Source organism: Lampetra planeri, chromosome 26 (assembly GCF_965212315.1).
Source record: "Lampetra planeri chromosome 26, kcLamPlan1.2.h2, whole genome shotgun sequence".
NCBI lineage: Eukaryota > Metazoa > Chordata > Hyperoartia > Petromyzontiformes > Petromyzontidae > Lampetra > Lampetra planeri.
The window spans coordinates 2,269,402-2,290,277 of record NC_136132.1 but is presented as its reverse complement, the minus strand read 5'-3'; the positions used below and the strand labels follow the sequence as shown (position 1 = coordinate 2,290,277).

General features: G+C 46.1%; 2 protein-coding genes across 5 annotated transcripts in view; both read left to right on the top strand.

Annotated features, from left to right (window-relative positions):
• The first annotated feature begins 1,674 nt into the window (after positions 1 to 1,674).
• Positions 1,675 to 11,705, top strand: GALR1 (galanin receptor 1). The gene is made up of 3 exons (XM_078606445.1): positions 1,675 to 2,450; positions 4,789 to 4,854; positions 7,406 to 11,705. Exons 1-3 carry the CDS (start codon positions 1,728 to 1,730, stop codon positions 7,727 to 7,729), a joined length of 1,113 nt encoding a protein of 370 aa, XP_078462571.1. The 5' UTR covers positions 1,675 to 1,727; the 3' UTR covers positions 7,730 to 11,705.
• Positions 11,706 to 14,313: 2,608 nt separating this feature from the next.
• DUS2 (dihydrouridine synthase 2) overlaps positions 14,314 to 20,876 on the top strand; it is a 137,533-nt gene continuing 130,970 nt past the window's right edge. Inside the window, exons 1-3 of one of the 4 annotated variants that reach the window (XM_078606441.1) lie at positions 14,314 to 14,495; positions 17,351 to 17,432; positions 20,164 to 20,209. In XM_078606441.1, the coding sequence (XP_078462567.1) occupies positions 14,353 to 14,495; positions 17,351 to 17,432; positions 20,164 to 20,209 (271 nt within the window). In that variant the 5' untranslated portion in view covers positions 14,314 to 14,352. The other 3 variants (XM_078606440.1, XM_078606442.1, XM_078606443.1) reach the window with 3 other exon arrangements.

Genomic DNA, 20,876 nt, shown 5'->3' with positions numbered 1-20,876 from the left:
AACGTTAGTGAGTTGTCCATCGAATAATGCGAGATCTTTCACGTGACCGATGTCTCTGATTTGGCCGTGCAAGCTCTTAGGTTCTTTCGGTAAAGTCACGTAGGTAAAAAGTAAAATAATAATAATAATAAAATAATAATAATAATAAATGAAAATAACTAAATTAAATCACGACGTTTCGGAAGCAACACAAGCATCCGTCATCAGGTGTAACTGCTCCAGTAAAATTACTGTAACGTGTGAAGAATGTTACTGGAGCAGTTACACCTGATGACGGAGGCTTGTGTTGCTTCCGAAACGTCGTTATTTAATTTAGTTATTTTCATTTATTATTATTTTATTATTATTTTTACCGACATGACTTTACCGAAAGAACGTAAGAGTATGAATCCTTGCAGTCACGGAAGTTTCAAATCTAGAATTGGTCGTGCAAGGTAATATTTACCTTAGGAAAAGGCATTTGTTTCATTGTGGGTCTTGCTACATTGGGATGTTGGCCCAATGCCATTTGAATGAGAGTTTGCCTTCGTGTGGGAGGAAAATTGGGCATCCTGAGCAACACCCACCGCGCATCGCGAGAGGATAGCCCTCGAACCACCACACAGACAGATTCAATAATAATGATTATAATCAATTGGTGCACTGCCATCTTATGGCAAACCTCGCAGCCCCTTCATAGGGGGTGTGCATGCAAGATTGGGGTGTGCCGCTGTGCACTGAACCACCGACACGGGCAAGGTGTTACTGGACAAGGGTCGTACACAACTGTCCACTGAGTCGGCTGCACAGGCGCATCTCCGAACACGTGCTTGGTGTGCGGGCGCTTTTTCCTTCCCTGAATCGCTGGCGGCTTTTTCACGCGTTAATTGTATCCCCCCGCCCCCCGTCCCCCCCTGTGATTCGCTCCCTCCACGCACCCCCTCCACCCTGTCCCAGGCAGTCCATCTCTTTATAGCTGTCACTCACGCACGCGCCGGAGCCACTTGTCGGCTCCGCGCGCTCGGCACGAGATATTCCGATGCGCTCTTTTTTTCTTCCTTCCTCGCAACTTGTCCGCGGAGCTCCGCGCCGCCGCCTCGGCTCCCGCAGGGCTTCTCGGAACGCGCGCCAGCGCTCGTAGCGAGAAAACCCTCGCTTCATCTCAGCGCACAGGTGTCAGGCAGGGGCTGCCGTGAACACGGAGAGAGAGGGTAGAGCGAAGAGGAGGGGAGAGGAAAGGAAGAGAGGTCGCGCTTTTGCGCGCTCTCGCGTGACGCACTCCCGTCCGCTCGTCTCTGCTCTCCGCTGCATCGATCAGTAGCGGTGGCGACTTGAGAGTGGGCGAGTCTCGATCTCTCGCACGTGTCCGTAGAGCAGCGGCGTCGGCGGCAGCACCAGCTGCTCAAAGGGCGACGCGACCGCGTGATACCCACCGTGAGTGAGCAAGCAGCCCGCGAGCACACGCGTGAACACCGCTTGACCCCCCTCACAGCAAATCGGAGTAGATGCTTCATCATCCGGCGTGGAGAATTCTCCCTCGCGCTCTCCTCGAGAGAATGCGCTGAGCGCACGAGCGAAAATGCTCTTTTTTTAAAGACCGGCGCGTGATTGCGGAGCGGGGTTCGTCGACGGTTGCGCGCAGATATAGGACGCACAGTGGCGTCGTTCATTCCCTGTCCCCTCTCCTCTTCGACCTCTTGCACTCCTCGCTGCTCTCTCTCTCTCATTTGCGTTCGTTCGCTGGAACGATGGAGAACGCGCGAGGAAATTTCACCAACTCAAGCGCGGACGGGTTTGGCAACGTCACTTGGTCGCTCGGGCCGGGGCATCACCACCACCACCACCACCAGGAGAAGCAGCAGGAAAGCGGCGACGAAGAAGGAATGGACCTGACCCAAATTATCGTGCCGGCGGTCTTCGGCGTCATCTTTCTGCTGGGCGTGCTGGGCAACACCCTGGTGCTGGTGGTGCTGCTGTGCCGCAAGTCGCGGCGGGTGCAGCGTAACACGACCAACACGTTCATCCTCAACCTGAGCGTGGCCGACCTCACCTTCCTGATGGTGTGCGTGCCCTTCCAGTCGACAATCTACGTCCTCCCCACGTGGGTGTTCGGCGCCTTCCTCTGCAAGGCCGTGCACTACTTCGTCACCGTGTTCATGCTCGTGAGCATCTTCACGCTGGCCGCGATGTCGGTTGAGCGCTACATCGCCGTGGTCCACTCGCACCGCTCGCCCGTGCTGCGCACCACGCGGAACGCGCTCGCCGGCGTGGCCGTGATCTGGGCGCTGTCCGTGGTAGCCGCGATCCCCTGCGCCCAAAACCGGATGCTGGTTGACGGAGTGAACTACTCGCACCCGGGCCAGTTCTTCTGCTGGGAGGCGGAGGCGTCCAAGAGGCGAGCCTACATCACGGCAATCTTCATCTTCGGCTACCTGCTGCCTCTGCTGCTCATCTCCTGCTGCTACGTCAGCGTGAGTTGCGCGCCCCGAAGTGGGGGAGTAGAGATACGCATGTACATATTTGTATAGCTTTTATCGATGGAAGGAGAGAGTTTATATTGTGTAGGAATGTTGTGGCGTCGATTGGTTGCTGGGTTCGTGTTTTCGCGCTCTCTGCTAAGCCTAAGGAGGGGGGGGGGGGGGGAGGGGTTGGGTTCGATCCCGGATGCAGCGCGATTATTTCAGTATAAAAAAAACTTTGAGTGAAAATTAAAGAACCTGTGGTGTTGTTCGCAAGAGTTGGCCATCGTGAAATGCTGCCATATACCAAAATCAAACAATCGAAGTACTGTCGGTCAATCGTACGTAATATCGCTTCAGTCACTCCTCGTTCAGTACCGTTTATATTTGCATAGCAATTCTGCGGTTCGCAAGACACAATTATGCAAATTATGGACCTAATGCATTTCGTAGGCTGCATAGCAGCGGCGTGGCTATCAGAGATCGACTTTGGCAATCGGCTCCTGAACATATTGCCAGACGCAAGAATCGAATAGCTGACATGAACCGAAATGCCGTAAAACCTCTCCGAGATCACCGCTTTACGCTATCTCTGACATCACCACCCGCTGGTGTTTGTAAATCACCTTGGCGATGGATACAATAATTAATACATCACTCCCTATCTGAACAAAGGGGTGATAACGCGCTTCCTGTCAGCATTAGTAGGCTAAATTAACTTTCTGAAACACGCTGGGCTCACTCACAATGCACCCTTAAAACACACGCGCGCACGCACAAAGGTAAGGCTTAATTAGCAAAAGCGGAAATGTTTTACGACTGATGTCTATGGATTTGTCGCCTTCTTTCTTGACATATTTTTCTGTCTTTAATTGACCTTTCGTGTGGGCTTATGTTGAGCACTCCAACAGGAAAAACATGCGCTCCTTGACATTACAGGGAAGAAGAATCAAATTATCCGTCCAAACTACCCAACAAAGTGCTCACAAAAGCCTTGTGGGAGCGATTCCCGTCGATTGATTGCACGTGAAGTTCATTAAGGCGGAGGCGTGTGCAATCTTTAGTTTATTAAAGACCGTAATTGGATTCATTTGGAAGTACTTTCGTGTATACGGTGACTTTTAATTGCACTGCTGGGAAATAATCCACTGAGAGGGCCATTGATAGTTTAAATTTGGAGCATGGAAAAAAACACACGGATTTAATTGCACCTTAACGCACGGGCACGTGTGTGTAGGTGTGTGTACACACCTACACACACGTGCCCGCACGCGCGTGAAGATTTATGGATTTTTTTTTGAACGTCTTTGTTAAACACAGATGAGAGGCTCGTCGAGATTACGAGGCTCTTTACCGAGGGAAATGTTACGAGAGAGAAGGGCCAGTGCCCGAATCGTCGCCATTGATATTATCTTCCTTTAGAGAGAGTGTAAGTGACGGATGTGTTCAGTTTAATTTGTTATTCATCCTTTATTAAGGTGAAACCTGGAGAAAAAAATTGCATTTGCCGCCTACATCTTAATGTGCACATACGCAGCAGAGTGCCGACGTTGTCACATCTCAGAAGCTAAGCAGGCTTTCGAGGCTGGATAGTGCTCGTGACTTGGATGAGTGAACACCAGGCACAGGCTTATTGTCCATCAGCCTTGCGTGCATTCATACCCATTGAACTGCATAGCGTGCTTACATGCACCACCGGCGTGGTGAAGTATGGTCAAGATCACGCCTCACGGCCTGCACAGGCGTGGGGATGTCCCTCATCCAGCAGTGGATTGATACAAAAAAAATAATGACTGCAGAGGTCCTACGTGCATGCTTATGTATACACGATTAGCCGGTGCGTCATATTAGAATCAGTGTCCATGTGAGCATTCCGCGTTGAATAACAACAAAGGAAAGGACTGCATTGCGAGAGGACTGCATTGGTCGCGATGCACAATCACGAATTAATGCATCTATATGAATACAAACTAACCGCATTCGTCATGAACACCAGTCTTTAAGCACAACCATCAACAACCGCCCCGCATTGACTCTGAGACAGTCTGCGTCATTGTCGCTATTGCTCGTGCCAAGACTCTGCCTGACCAGAGCCATCTCCGAGGGGTTACGGCGAATCGGGGCGACTGCCCCGGGCCCCGCACTTTGGGGGGGGGGGACTGCGCTTCGACGTTACGGCGTCAGATGTAAGACTTTCGGTTTAGTTTGAAGGCATGGGGTGGGGGGGGCAGAGTGTGAGTTTGCCTGGGCCCCGTACGCCCCTACTACGGAGGGCGTTGTGCACAAACACACCAGTGAATGGTTTCCGATTTATCGACGACCGCATCCCTCACCATTATCCCCGCCGCAGGTGCTGACACACCTGCAGAGGAAGGTGCGCAACATATCCAAGAAGTCACAGCGCTCGAAGAAGAAGGTGACTTGTGCACGTGAAAACGGACTTTGCATTGACACGCGTGCGTGTGCTCAAACGTTTGATGTGTAACGTGCACGCATTCAATGTAACCCCACCGGCCGAAATAAAACAAAACACGTTTTTGACAACCAATAATTAATCAACAAAGATGCCCCGTATAGCCTCTAACAGACCTTTTGTGGGCAAGTGCTGTTAGCGAGCACCTATAGAGGCACACGAGAGGGTGGGTGGCCAATACTACACCTGGTCACCTTTGTCTCTCTATTGGTGATGTCTCTCTATTGGTGATGTCTCTCTATTGGTGATGTAATAGACACCGCAAGAGATACTCATTTGAGGCTTTCGACCGAGGGGAGGCAACAACAACAACAATCGCAATTCGCCACTAAGTGGTGGTGATGTCACCACGGTGCTTGTGCCAGGCTAGGTGCACTTAGAGGCCACGTGAAGTATTGAAGGCTCGCTAGCAGACGGTCACAAGACAGACTCATGTGCCCTGGGCTGCCTGCCTGAGGTGACTGGCAGATGCACCACTTGTGCTCCCCACTCTGCCAACTTGCTGCATTTTATCCGCCCGGTGCTCTGCTCGTGAGAATTCGCTCCTCTGCCCTCCGCTGTTGTTGGAGGGAGAAGGCCTCAAACTACCCAGTATAGTCCTTCACGAACCTGATAATCACCCCAGAGACCTGGCCTATTGATGGTATCATAGGGTAATAAAGCAGAGATGTAGATCCTGTTGAAATTCTTTACACTTCTGATGTACCAGAAAATGGCGTCTGTGCAGGGCCGCCCCAGCCTGAAACCACATTGGGGCTCCACAAGCCTCTCCTCAGCGTGCCTGGAAAATCGATATTGGACAATCCTTGCAAGGGCCTTTACTGGCACACTGAAGAGGGAGATGCCCCGGTAGTTGTTACAATCAGTACGGTTCCCCTTCTTAAAGAGGGGGGCCACGAGGGCGTCCATCTAATCCCGCGGAACCCGTCCAGTGGTCCAGACTGTTGTGATAATGTCATATAGGGCAGTCTGCAGATAAACGCCATCCTCCCTCAGCAGTTTGTTTGGGAGATATCGTCTCTGTCCAGTGATTTTCCTGGTCTCAGACTCTAGATCGCCCTTCGTACTTCCTCAACAGATGGCGCCTCAACCAGCCACTCACAGGGGGTGGCTACTTCTTCAAATATTTGAGGCATAGCAGCCCCAGCAGGGTCATCCCCACCTTGCCCCATGATGTTATCGGAGCTGAGGGGTTTCCCTTTCCCCAATACATCACAGAAATGCTCAGTTAACCTGCAAAGTTGTTCCTGTGGGTCGGAGATCTGGGAGGCACACAAAGTCTCACAATCATCATGTCAATTATTTACGAAGGAAAGTACCACTGAGTTTGAGAGTCATACATTGGGATGTTTGCCCAACTCCATTGATTGGTATTTGCCTTTCACTTGGGAGGAAACTGGAATGTCCGGACCGCACATACAAGCGGGGTAACACTCAACACTGCTATCTCCTGGTCACCTGACAGTTCCATGCCTACGCCACCTGGCAAGTCCAGGTGGCTTCCCATCCAAGTACTGATCAAGGCTCAATCTTCCTTATCTTTTGAGACCCTGAGAAATCAGGTGAATTGGTCATATGGCTGCGTCTATTCAATTATATATTTATTCTGCATGCAGTTGTATGCTATTCGTGAGATCGGAGCTTAACGTCTGAGTCAAACTTCATGACTGCCCTTGGAAAAACTAAACGTAATTGCAATTTCATTCTCATGTCTATGTGCTCTATGAAGAAAATGTATTCGACACGCAGCCTCACATAGTTCGACATGTTCAATTATTGGCTCTTAAGCAATTTATTGTAGGCAAATATTCTGATAATGCAAATCCAAGATGTATCTCTGCTCAAACGGAAGCCGGTGAATTGTCACTTAGACATCTCTGTGATGGGGAACAGAATGGGGAACAGAATCTCCACAGGGCAGGAGCTGATGATTTCACCACGTGTTGCTCATTCACTGACCATGGAGGGCTGAATGACTGTCAACCCTGACCAGGAGTTGAACTCACAATGGCAAGATTGGAAGCCCTGTGGCTGTTCTACTCGGCTCTATCTCATCCTGAGATAAATATGTTTCAAACACTAATTGAAGTAATTGGCCAAACATTCCAATGCAAACAAGTCTTGCTACTCAATAAGGCCTTGCTGGTTTAATGAGGGCATTCTTAATCTTTTTATTATTTAGTGTGTAACCGTAACTTTCAAAGCACCCGCATGCGGTGATATTACCACACTTCTTAAATTGACCTTTTCGCTACATTTAAATTGTGATCTCGGTTGCCTGCTATATCAAAGGTCCTACATCATCAACATTGATTGGCATAAATCGTTAATGTTAACGTCAAGACCTGAATGTCCTGCCGTGTGAAATCATTCTCAGTGATAGTGATGTTATCCCGCATTCCCGCTCCTGCTACTGCTGCTGCTTCTGATGTTGCTGCTACGACTGCTTTGACCGTCGCTACTGCTGCCTCCGCTGCTTGTTCTCGCCACACAGACGGCGCAGACGGTGCTGGTGGTGGTGGCCGTCTTCTGCATATCGTGGCTGCCTCACCACGTCATTCACATGTGGGTCCTCTACGGCTCCTTCCCGCTGACCAGTGCCTCCTTCGCGTTCCGCATCGTGTCCCACTGCCTCTCGTACGGGAACTCCTGCGCCAATCCCATCATCTACGCCTTCCTCTCGGAGAACTTCCGCAAGGCCTACCGCCAGGTCTTCAGCTGCCAGCTGCCAGTGAGCTCCTCGCTAAAGGCCAAGAGCACACGGATCCGGCTCGAGAATTTCTCCTCCACGCACACGTGCACCACCAGCCCGTACTAGGGCACCACCAGCACCTATTAGGGCACCACGCGTCCCATCACCGTTCTTTCACTAAGCAAGTAGCCCGAGTCGGCTCATGTAGCGCACGCGTGACATCCACACATACACGTGCACTCCCTTCACCTACAACGAGACCAGATTGATTGGGAGAGTACTACACAGAATGAGCATTGAGATAATGTAAATATTCAGTTCATGTCGACATGAGCCGACCTTTACTGCCCCTGAGTCAATAACCTCACCTCTCTCTCAATATAAACCCACACGTCACACACTCATTACCCGCAGTGGTGGTGGTTTGTTGGTGGAAATTCGAAGTTTATGTCCTCTGTATATATTTCTTAACGTGCTTATGAATACTGCAGAGTTCTTGTTGACATGTCAACACTTTCTCAACAGTGGTATAAAGTATGTATTTGTTTATGGATCGTTCATTTATATGTGTATTATGTCCCTTGATGAATTTTAAGTGAGCATAGGCGAAACGGTGTAGCCGCTATGAGGTACTCATCTATGACATGATGACTGCAGTGGCTCTTTGTGCACAAAGACCCCACTTACACGGCAGTATTCCTCCCACAGCAGCATCACACTCCACAATAGATGTGGGACAACTTTGTCTACATGGGCGTGGGAATACAGGGGGACAAGGGAGGCAGCTTCCCACCATCACCACCACCACGCTCCCAACCTTTTGTACGGAATGGCAAGTCATATGCTGTGCCCCCCCACAATTAACAGCCTTGATGAGGCTACCCATAGCTATTTAACACGGACCCTCAATGGAACTTGATTTTTGTGTTTAGTTTGTTGTCCTTCCCCTGCACCTCCGATTAGCACGATTGACTACGTACGGTGCGAAAGAAGTTCAACATACACACACGTACATACCTGTCCCCAAGGGCACTCAGAATGGTCCTCACGTGCCCGTGTGTCTCCAGCCGTTCAAGACCAATGGAGTAAATCCGTCCCTTTCTTTTCCCAACAGCGAGGAGACAAATATGAGCGGCGACACTTTCGAACGCACGCAAGCGTGGCGAAGCGTGGAGAACACACATCACAACACCCTCTCGATAAACTTGTTGCTGTTGTCCCGTAGCCTGCGAAACCACCGCACGTAGCGGCCGTCAGCCTACCGGTGACACTTCGTCAGCGTCGTTTGGATAGTGGCCCCGGCCGCGCGTTATTGGAGGTGGCGTGCGATGGCTCCGGTTCAGGTGGGTATGAAAGCTCCACCGCAGACTTTCCGGCCGAGAGATGTGTGCAGTCATCCAAGTCCGGTGACAAGCCCAGCACCCACTGGTGCATGAGACATCACCTCCGCTTTAATATGACTCCACTTGATTAATGGATCACTTGCTCATGTCACCTGTAATTACAGCACCCAAGGAGGAGCTCACTGGCTCACTGAACTGGAGCTATGGCACGCCGCTGGTTATCAATCAATCAAGTGAGACATGAGATGTATTTTGTAATCAAAACTGCAGAATTGTCAACGGACCGTGTGCGAGTCATTCGACCGCGCTTGCTGCTCATCAAAATCTATGGGCCAGATTCACATTTTGACTGATGAACCGTATGGCGGGACCCCGGGGTCCCGAATAAACGGAAGTCAAAATTGTAATTCATTCATCTATTTTTGGCGACTCCGTCCCACCGCGCACATCAACGCCGCGACCCGCCTGGCGCGGATCATTCTGTGGTCATGTCGTGTCCAAACGCAGCGGCGAGGACGAATGCGCAGAGCTGAACAAGAGAATGCCCTCCATGCTCGGGTATGGGCAGCATCATGTCTTATCCAAGCTGCTCAAACTGCCTACACGACCTAGGTCCTTTATTTGTCATAACGGGATGCATAATACAGTGAAACTGCTCTCTTATCTTCATTATTATTTGTGACCTACCAATTTCTGCAGCCAGGATCAATCGATGACAATCCTATTACCTGCAGATATTTAACAGATGAGATGCGTTGCACCGTTAGTTCCTCCTGTTTGATACTTCTCTTGTCCGTATGCATCTGTGCTGATAGGTTTTTTTGCGGTTAAGCCATAGTCCCCACCTACCGCTTGTATAAATGTTGATAAGAGGAGCGGCGACCCACTACTCTGTAGAGTAACATTGGTATAAACGCTTGTTACAATATGAACAGCGCATTGAAAACGCGTACTATTGTATGTACTGTTAACAAAGTGTGTTCACAAATCCACACTGAGAAACACGATGATTGACAGAGGGGTGTCAATCATTTTTTCGATAGTGTATTTAAATAAAGGTACTGCAGGTAAGCAGTTTTCAGTTTTAAAGGCATGGTTTAACAAGACAACACTTGCCACCATCATTCAAACCCATTGGTGAAAAAGAGCAAAGTTTTTGTTAACATTATAAAAACCGTACCAAAATCTGCTCGGACAGTAATGGAGTAAATCGCCCAGACGATGTGTTTGGCCGTTTTGTCAAGATGTGAATCTCGTCCCATAACGTATCAGACCGTCGGTGATTCTAGGACAAGTGTTTGCGTGCACGCAAAGATGATGATGAGGCTTGAGATATTGTAAGACGATGTCTTGAAAGGTGCTGGTTTGCACCCGGTAATTCACCACTGTGATTCGTATAAAATCACATGTTGTACATGAAAAACGTTCGAAGCTTCAAATACCGTGTCATATATCCTGTATTATGATCTGCTTCAAGCTTCAGAATGTTAACGCATAAGAAAAAAAACCCAACATGTATTTGTCTTGTCCTGTTAACTGTGAGTATTATATAAACACAAGGTAGCCTACATGTCGTAGGCCATGTTTTTTATATACTGTGTAGAATGTGTCAGATAATTGTAACTTGCCAGCCTTGATGGTAAGAGATTGTACCATTGTCAGCTTAACATTTAAGTGGTCCTGCAAGTCTTGATGCTCATTGTGACTTACATAGTACAGTGCAACGTAGAGTCTGCATTTGTCAGTAAATGCTGTGCGCAGTGTTAGACGTATGAACATGTGTCACAAAGCAACATATCCAAAGGAAGACATTTAATAATGAGTGAGTGGCCTTTACGAATTATATTCTGTATATCGGTTAAAGGTGACCTGTATTGATAATACAGTATTTATTCACAAATAGGAATGCATACGTACAGGGGGTAACAAAAATAATGCATTAAGTGTGTATGCAGGGTGAGGGTTAAATATCTGGGCATGTGCAAAACAATGGTACGCTTTTACCTTGGTACCACCTGCTACCGATAATGGCATTGGTACTGTTATCCTCAACATATTTAGTAGCTTAACAATATACGCTTTTTACGTCAAGCAAAATAGTCATTAAAATAATACACATTTTTGGAAACTTACACACAAATTCTATACATATCGTATGCTCCTACATAATTATATACAAAATAATTTACAATTGCATATAAACGCAACCGCATCTCCAGACCTTTTACAGGAAAGACAACGCGTAACATATAAAATAAAAACATGTACATGAACATGAAAACTTGAACAAGGGCTGAGTTTCCTCAACTACACAGAGTTCAGATGGAAGAGAATTCCAGACTCGGCTGCAGAGAAGGAGCTACCTCGTAAAAGCGCACGTTGCAAAATAACCAACATCTCCATTAAGCTGCTAAAGTGTATACTCGGGAAAAGAGTACTAATGTCCCAATTTCAGAAGTGGCAATGGCAGATGAAGAACACCAATTTACGGGATTGTCCTAAACTACTGGCTTAGACGTTTGACCTAATTGAATGGGCCATTAGTCTTGTGCCTTGTTATGGTTAATCGGCCAGAGTAGTAAGGCCACTGTGCATCCCACCAGTTATTGTATATACAGAAGTTCACACAGCGCCTGTCTACACGAAACAGTATTGTGTTCATGTGTTACGTTCTCGGGATACATTAGTGATTCGTGGTATATTAAGGTTCTGTAAACAGTCCATTAAGAAATAAAATTGATGTCAAAACGACAACGTAATTGACCATCTGAACGATGAAATTGTAGTTGTTGCTCTGCATCTACATCGGCCGTTCTAAAGAAGAATCGGAATTAATATTACAATTCGAAGCGCAAAAAGGGACAAGTGTCGTATCGTGGCACCTGGGTTGTGGTCGATAAGTGTTGCATTTTGTGCAATGTTTTCCCCAGCGAACAGGGCCTCGGATAGAACATTTATATTTTTAAACAAACTTAACTACTGATGAGACCCAGAAGGTCGAAATCATTCCTGAGTTTGCTTGCTTAAACAAATGTGGAGATACGCTATGTAAGTATAAATGAGTATTTAACTATTGCTTTCAATCAAGGGGTCGGTTTGATGCTTTGGCACAAGCACTGATTCACGTAGCTGATTGGAACACATTGAAGTTAACTGCTCAAGACGCATTTCGCTTAATCTCATCGCCTGGAGCTTTACAGTCCATCGTGCACGTCGCCAGAGAAATTTGAATTTCTTTATTACAATTATAGCTTCAGACAAATTGCATAATTTTCCTTAGTAGATGTGATTATATTCAGTGCATGTACTAAGCATGCATGGTAGTGCTAAGGAATATGCAATCTACAACTTATCCTCTAACACGCGCACGGAAAAAGCTAATCTCTTTTGGCATTTCATAAACAAGTTGTTCATGAACTCGATAAAAAAAACATTTCTACAAGTGCTCAATGATTAAAAAAAAACTTCGTGTCAATTTAAGACCGTTCAACTAGAACCATTCTTGAAATGACACTTTTTTGTATCCCCATGGTGTATATACCACAATCTTCATCTAGTATTCACTCAAGCTCACATCTGCTATGATTAAGGGCCATTGCCAGAAACGTTAACAACAATGTTTTTAAAATTTAGGGTAGTGTTATTGAGGATCATATTGAGTTCATGCATGATAAGAGTCCTAAGTACAATCGGGGAATCGTTCACAAGTTGTTTCTTTTGGGTTAAGATTGTAGGGTCGGTATGTGTCAATCGTTTGACGATAACCCTCCACCACCATTCTAGATTTGAAGCTTTCGTGACTGCAAGGAATCATCTTCTTAGGTTTTTTTTTTCGGTAAAGTCACGTAGAAAGTAAAATGAAATAAAAACAAAAATCACGACGTTTCGGAGGCAACACAAGTCTCCGTCATCAGGTGGGACCGTCACAGCCAGATTAGCTGTATCAAGTGAGGCAATGATTCAAGATGTAATCCCTTAAAAGCGAGTTGAGGGGGGAGGGAGAGGGAGGGGGGGAGCTCATCAGACTATGGTAGCCAATGAAAGGAACGTATCGGGAGGGAGGGGGGGCGAGGCCAAAAGCCGTCACGTGGGCAAAGAAGCCAATCGATTTGGCCTATCAGCAAAACCAAATGTAAATTTTTTATTTAATTAATTTTCATATTATTTTGCTCATAACCCAAATCAAGTGTGGCATAATTTGCCCATTACCTGACAACTTTTATTTTTTATCAGCTCCGTCGGGTGGTGGAGGGCTTCAATTAAACATCTACATTGTACACTGCACGATGACCTAACCCCCCCCCCCCCCCCAATTTTTTTACTGATTTACTAATGGTGTAACGGGGGGGGGGGGGGGGGGTGGCTGCTTCCACGCATCAGCGGAGTGACTTTGTCTGTCATGGGCCCTGGTGCAGAGGGAGTTAAATGCCACCCACCACCCCTCAAAGTGTCCCCTCCTCAGTGGTCTCGCGCCCTCTGGGTCCTTCCTTGGTGCACGTGGCACTGACACGCAGGCGCCCAAGCAACATTTGGGCCACCTAGTGGCCTGTAAAGGTTTAGCCTCGTTGAAAGTTGTTCTACTTTGAGAGAAGAGTTAATTAAGGCAATTACTCCCCATGTGTGGCTAACGTGTATATTACTCATCTAAACACATTAACAAACTACATTTAAAATTGTGTAATATGAATCAACACTTAAAATACAATTTACGTTCTACAATTGAAGTCACACCATGTAAACATACATTTTTATTATGACGATACATACAAATACATTAGTAAAATAATTAAATTAGCTTTTTATATGATTTGCGATGTTAAGTTCTAACCACAACTACACACTTCCCTGTTTTTATTTACGACGGTAACGGTCACACCAACACGAAAACCAAGTCATTATGATTTCGTCGGACAATGATCACAAAATTAACCTGATTTCTCATTCATACACCGCATGTTACATATTACAATTCAGCAACTAACACAACGGAGTACTTTCACTGTGAACATGATATCACAACATCGTGTCCGCATTGTTCATTTGGGGGTGGGTGGCCAACACCACTCCCGGCCGCCTTTGTCTCCCCTGGTGGCGATTTTTTTAAGCACCGCACCAGGTACTAATTTGAGGCTGAGTCGACCTAGGGGAGACCTAGGACCGGCTCAGATAATCGTCGAACTCGGGCTGCCGGGTTCGTAGCGCAGCGTGGCGCTCACCACTACCCCACCGCTCCCCACTACCATCACGCACCCCGCATTGAAACCCAAGAAACCGCGACGCCCACAGAAACCTGAGAAACAGAAATCCGCGCGTTGCCATGGAGCTCCCCCCCTCCCCACGGTCACCGCGTCGCAAACCAATCAGAACGCTCGTTGCTCACGCGCGCGCCCGGGCGCTCCCCGACCAATGGGAGGTGGCGTTGTTGGTTGTTCGACTACGGAAACTGAGAAGCGCGCGACACGTGGTAGTGGCGGTGTTTGTGGTGGTGGCGGCATTCTGACGCTGCTGCTGGTGCTGGTGCTGCTGCTGTTGGGTTGCCGGTACCGCGAGTGAGTTTCAGAGTTTCCCCCCCCCCCCCCGTCCATTGCCTCGAACATAGGGAGTCGGCAACCAAAATAATAATAAGAGGCATTTTTATTCCTTCGAATCGTGACTATTTCAAGAGCCTCAGTGCAGCTGCGTGGTGAATACGAGACGGTGGTGGTCCTCTTGATTAAATAACGACGTCGCGAAGCGGCATTTCTTTATAAAGAGTCGCCGAATGCGGCTCCGAAGCCGCAGGTTGCCCGACCCCCCCTGGCCGAACGTATCCGCCGCGTGTTTGAAGACGTCCTTCTTACCTCGCCATACACACCGTCATCGCTAAAGCACGCATTTGGTGTCTCGTGCTTCTTGAATGTAACGAGCGCGGTGCAAAGCAACGTCTAGTTAACGCCGAGCTGTAATTGACCACGTATTTGGTGTTGACACTTCAAAGTATGTTGCCCTCCTCCTGGCTGTCGTCTGTAATACGGGCATCAGACAACCGCTCTTCAATCTTGGTTAATTAGTTCACGGCTTGTGATGGAGCGTGTCATCAGCGCACCCCGTGGACGTCACTCTTGGCATAGATGCGGACATCACAAGAACGTTCTGAAACAGCGCCTGTCCGTCTTCTTGGTTCTTTCGGTAAAGTCACGTAGAAGGGAAATAATAAAATAATAAAACAGACCTGGTCTTCACCTGAGGACGGCTGCTTGCGTTGTGGCCGAAACGTCGTGAGAATTATTTTATTATGTTTTATTTTTATTATTTTATTACTTCCCTTCTACGTGACTTTACCGAAAGGTGAAGACCAGGTCTGTCGGGGAGATAGCGTCTGTCCGGTTAGAGATGCAACAGCGGAGATTCGTACATAGAAGAGCTGTTGAGTTTTGTGTTCATCGTCCTCAGACGGTCATGATCTGTCTACTGCTGGATGAAGGCCTCGCCACGCTGTCGTCACCACTCGCGTTGGGGTTTTCTTTCATGCGGACGTCTTAAAGCGCTCGCCCGTGTTTACTAGCGCACGGTCATGTGCGTTCCGCGTTATTCAAGGGGTTTCTCAAGCTTATTTTATTCGCGGCTCACCGCTGTACGTCATGTCGAGTCTCTAAATGTCTTCGGTTGAGATAATGATTCGGTCGTTACACGCTGAACGGACCCGATAGCTAAAGGAGTCACACGTGGCTGAAGGCTTTAAATGGAATGGCATCTCTGCTCCAGATATGACACGAGAACACACGCGCGCAAGATAAGTTAATGTGATATGCGGGATATTTCTTGCCAGTATCAAAGTATAAGAAAAGGTGTTACCATATTCTTAGGTTTTTTCCTTTTTTATTTTACTTTTATTAATTTTAATGTTTTACCTACGTGACTTTACCGAAAAAACCTAAGAATATGAATCCTTGCAGTCACGAAAGCTTCAAATCTAGAAAGGTGTTACCCTTTCTGGCAATTAAACAGGTGTTAAGATGTTCGGACACCAAACAGAAACCTTTTGCGAGGAATCAAGTCTGCATTAACCACGCGTGTTTGTGGTAAACATATATATAAAAAAAAACATGCTCTGCTAATATACATAATATGCACAAAGGATAAAACCTATTCTTATAATGTGATATGTGTTTATCGCAAGCTATGTTTCAGACGCTAACAATTGTATTTGTTCTGTTATACGTGGTTATGCAACGTCCATCAACGCACCCACTCGTGTGTCCTGGAAGAACTTGGAAACAAAAGTTTATTGTCTGGAAACTGGGGGTATTGTTGAGAGGAGGTTGATTGGGTGAATGGAGTAAATTGTACAGGGTGCTTAGAATTAGTTTTTGTATTGATATGGGACTATCGTTTTTAATGGTAAAATAACAGCTAAAACACTGCAACATGATAATAAATGTATGTTAATAGCTTCAGAAAGTCAGTCTCCACTTGTTCCCCATCATTGTCAACACATGCCTGGAATCTTCTCCAGGTGGTCTCCAAAGCCCGGCGGCATATTTCTTGTGGCATTGTTGCAAATTCTTAGAAGTGTTAACTTTATTTGAAGCACCCTGTATTACTTCCATCTGTGGGGATGATTGGCTGCATTACTTTAAGAGCAGCGACATTTTTCAGTAAGCCTCCACACGTGTTGAAGTTGGTTAATTTAATTCTAGATTTGAAGTTTTCGTGACTGCAAGGATCCATACTCTTTGGTTCTTTCGGTAAAGTCACGTCGGTAACTTTACCGTAATTCTGTTTTTTTGCTGTGGTTGTCCCACCTGATGACGGAAGCTTGTGTTGCCTCCGACACGTCGTGATTTTTTTTGTTAATTTAGTCTTGTATAAAAGCCATTTATAGTGCAATGTTTATTTGCTAAATACCTGCTATACATATTTTATATAAAATATTGTACTTTTTGAATATGGAATTCCCACTGTACAGACAGCCATTCCTTCAGATGTCAATATTGTTATGTTAATTATGTAACAGAAAAATGTCGCATTCAGTGTTGTTCATATGTTTTTACGGTGCTGTGTCGAAGTGGCCAGGTCGCTCGGTGGTCAGAGTGCTGCGTTGTCCCTGCTGATATCCTGGGTTTCAATATGGGCATCCTTTTGTTATTAATGTCTTTCTATATGTTGAACTTATTTTGCACGGCAACCCGTAGCTCCAGTGGCTTCCTAATATCAGACGGCCGCAGAAGCACATTTTAAAGTTTCTTAATTGTCATAAGTTGATGGTCTCAGCCCAGTTAGTAATTGCTGCACAACTTACATCCATCACCATCACATAAACTTAAAACATTCTGGCACGTCGAGATGTGATGCATGGTGGGCGCTATTGTGAATCGATGATGATTAAACAACTGCGTTGTTTGTGTCATTTCTGCCTTCGCAGCAAACTGCGGAGGGGGAGGATGGCTGTGGCGGTCGAGGCTTTGCGGCTGAATTTTGCCGGCCGCTTGCTGTTGGCGCCCATGGTGCGAATCGGAACGTTGCCCACGCGCCTGCTCGCCCTCGATTATGGAGCCGACATTGTCTACTGCGAGGTCGTCGTTCCCCGCGAGCTTCTCGGAATTTGCGGTGCTGTAGCTCTGGGAGTTTAAATTCACTCCCCACTCTGTTACCATGTAGGGCGAGCCGTGGTTTGCCAGAGGGTGCCCTGATTCATCACCTGCCCTTGCGAAGTTTGTCGTCAGGAGTTTCTCAGGGTGACATGGTCGATGTATCCAAATGGAACAGTAGAAAAAAATCTTTGCTGGCTTTTTGACGATTTAAATATTACATTACTGTGCTGATTAAGTTAAGATGCTCGGCTGGCTGGTTGTGGTAAAATTTTAGCCTTGCAATGAAAGTGAATAGTTCCTAAAAAAAAATCTGTGGAGTTATTTCGCAATTTTCCAATGATTTCTTTGAAAGTCATTTGTGATCCGGTGGAAAATTTTGATTCATTTATATTGGCGGACATTATGTTCAGTTATTCCTACATTGCAGTATGGCATGCGTAGAACAACATTTAGCCCCGCTGTGCTTTGGAGGGCATGTGTTCCAATCCACTGTCAAATTGTTTCATTTTACTTTCACCAGTGAGGCAGTGGAAAGCCAGGCTGGTAGAGAAATGGGTAATGCACGTAATGATTGTAAAATTGCATTGTTATCTTGAGAACAAGACCTTGATGCCCTCTTCCAACCAAACCTCTCCTATTTTTTCAAATTGGGAAAATATCGTCGTGGAGTGGTTCTACTTTGTGCCACCCTCCGCAACTACCTTCTGCCCTGTGGTGTTTTGGAGACCAAACATCGACATTCTTGAGTTGCATAACATGTTGTGCAGACTAATCATTGCTTATACCAGACCGTGAAAGCTATTGGGCGTCTAGGATGCTCCACATTGTGCGAATATAGTCCCGTTCCGTTGCACTTAAACCCATAAAACATTACTACAATTTTATTATATTAAACTGGTTCAAGGTTTTTATAATTAAATATTTTTATTTTCACTCTGCTCAGGCAAGGATTTGTCCATGTAAAAAAATAAAACACTTATTCTAAAGTCAAATTTACAAACAAAGTTTCTCTGCAAATATTTTAAAAAACGTGTAAATCATAAATAACACTGTTTCTGAGTGGTCGACACCGGATTGTTGAGCTGAGCGGTTTGGGAATTCTGGGTATACGCGTGGATTGATACAGTACGCCCCCCCCGTGTACCCTCATCTCAGTTCTCTGTCCCGCTGTGGGGTGATTGCAGGCTGATTGAGCACGGTAATTCCACGCTTAATGCGTTTTTGCTTGACGGGGCACTTTTCAGGAACGCATCTAACATGTTAAACGAGGAATTGGTGTATTAAAGAAGGTTTAAAGACGTGATTTCAAAATGTCCACAGGCTTTTTTCAATCCACTGCTGGACAATGATATCCCCACGCCACGTCACTCCACTCGTAGAGATCGATTGACCATACCTCACCACGATGGTCAGTGTGGATTGGTGAAGGAGGAGGCACCTACTACTGGTTAAGTTATTATTTGGCCGCTGATGTTAACCGTGCCAGGAGATCGAACAAGGGTCATTGTGCAGTGTGCTAAGCACTGTGCGACCACTCCACTCAAATTATAAACATCCTTCATGACCAGGTGAAAACTCATTTAGATTAAAACTATATTCTTCAAAGATGACTGAGTCAACCATACAAACGTAATAGTTAGACGTTTGAGTAATTATCACCAGTTTACCGTTTGCGTTATTACATAACATTCAGATTTTCTTTGCACTATTTTGGCATTCCACAGTAGTGCATACTATTTGTATTGGGCAAAGCGTTTGCTTTGTAATAATTACTGTGCAAGCAGCCAAAAGGCTCTTTGAACAGATGAATATCCATGCTCATCGTTGATATCTTCCGTAAACGAAACCTTTCACCGAACCTCAATTCTTTCCTTGTGCGTTTACTAAAGTTTTAACGTTTCTCGAGCCTTTGTGACATTATTAGACTTGCATTATTGAAATTTAATTTAAAATGTATATTAATTTAATTGAGTTGTAACAAAATGCCATGTCAGTGTTTGGAATTAACATGGCCTTTATTAATAAGATGCAGTGGTGTAATGTCCTGTTTGAACAGCTAATGTTGGGAGGAATAATTAAATATGTTTAATGGTTCCAATTGGTTTGGACGTTTTGTGCTTTGGCCATAATGAGAAGGATGGTGTGTGTGTGGCATTGGTGCAAGACATTAATTTTCTTTCATCACACTGAATGTCTTTCTAATGTGCCGAGTCATATTTTATTGCATTTTGTCATAATTTCTCATGCTTTGACACAATTAACTTATGGGAATACGCAACTTTAGCAACATATATCACGACCCCTCGTTGACATAATTTTTAATTGCTGAAATTAAAATGTTGAAACCGCATCTTAAACAACCCCCCCTCCCGCCCCCCACACAAATGACATACTTTATCACTTTAGATTAATATGATTCGTTGTAATTACATTGTGTTTTCGAGCCTGTCGAGTACAATTATGTGATATTTACGACAATTTAAATGAGCGGATATATGGATTTTTTGATCACCGGTAGAGTAATGTTGTCGTTCCCGGCTGGAAAGAACGTAACGCTGCTTAGCCACCGAGTAGCTTCCCCGTCCCCGCGTCCTGTGGTGCAAATTTTTTGTTCCTTTTTGAAACCCTTGCGTTCTGCCCACAGGAGCTCATTGATCTCAAAATGCTGCAGTGCACGAGGACGGAAAACGGTGAGTTAACTCTCGGACGTCGGTTCACGGACGTTGCTCGGCTGGGCTGACGGCTAGGAAACGTGGGTGGTGTTCCGCACTCGTAAGCACGTTATTGGAAAACTCCCCTTGTCCAATTTGCAAGTGGATCCTGACGTTTGTGTTTCGCGTGCATTTTTTTAAATTTTTTTATCGGAGTGGTAAACCAGGGATACGTTTGCATCACTCCTCTTATCCACACACGGATGCATGATTCAGAATGTAACGCCTCCCAGAGACTACTTCTGACTTGAATTGTCCACATAAATAGCTCTGATAATAGTGAAACATTACTGCCATTTCTTGGTCCCTATGTCTTATCCACACAAAGGCTTAATCGGATAAGTCAAGTCAATGTTGTTTTTGTTCATACGCTGGCAAACATCTGCCACTGAAAGGGCCATCGCATTAATGCTCAACAATTATAGGAAGGTGTGTGGATCGCCTGGGTTTCACGGATTATTGGAAGCACTCTTAATAGGGACTTGGATAAGAGGAGACGTGTACTGTATCACCAAGTTATTTGTTTTGGGATTTTACAATCGGGGCCAACTCGCAGATGTTTACGTGAAATAATGTTTTAAGTGTTAGCAGGAGGGATTTAAGAGCAGCTGTTCACAGGAGTTTACGCATTTACAACGTCTACAAA

Bases quoted from the DNA above. Each gene is read 5' to 3' on its own strand.
- GALR1 (XM_078606445.1), top strand. From the start codon at position 1,728: ATGGAGAACGCGCGAGGAAATTTCACCAACTCAAGCGCGGACGGGTTT. The intron at 2,451-4,788 runs GTGAGTTGCGCG...TCCCCGCCGCAG, and splicing joins TCTCCTGCTGCTACGTCAGC to GTGCTGACACACCTGCAGAG. The intron at 4,855-7,405 runs GTGACTTGTGCA...CTCGCCACACAG, and splicing joins CACAGCGCTCGAAGAAGAAG to ACGGCGCAGACGGTGCTGGT.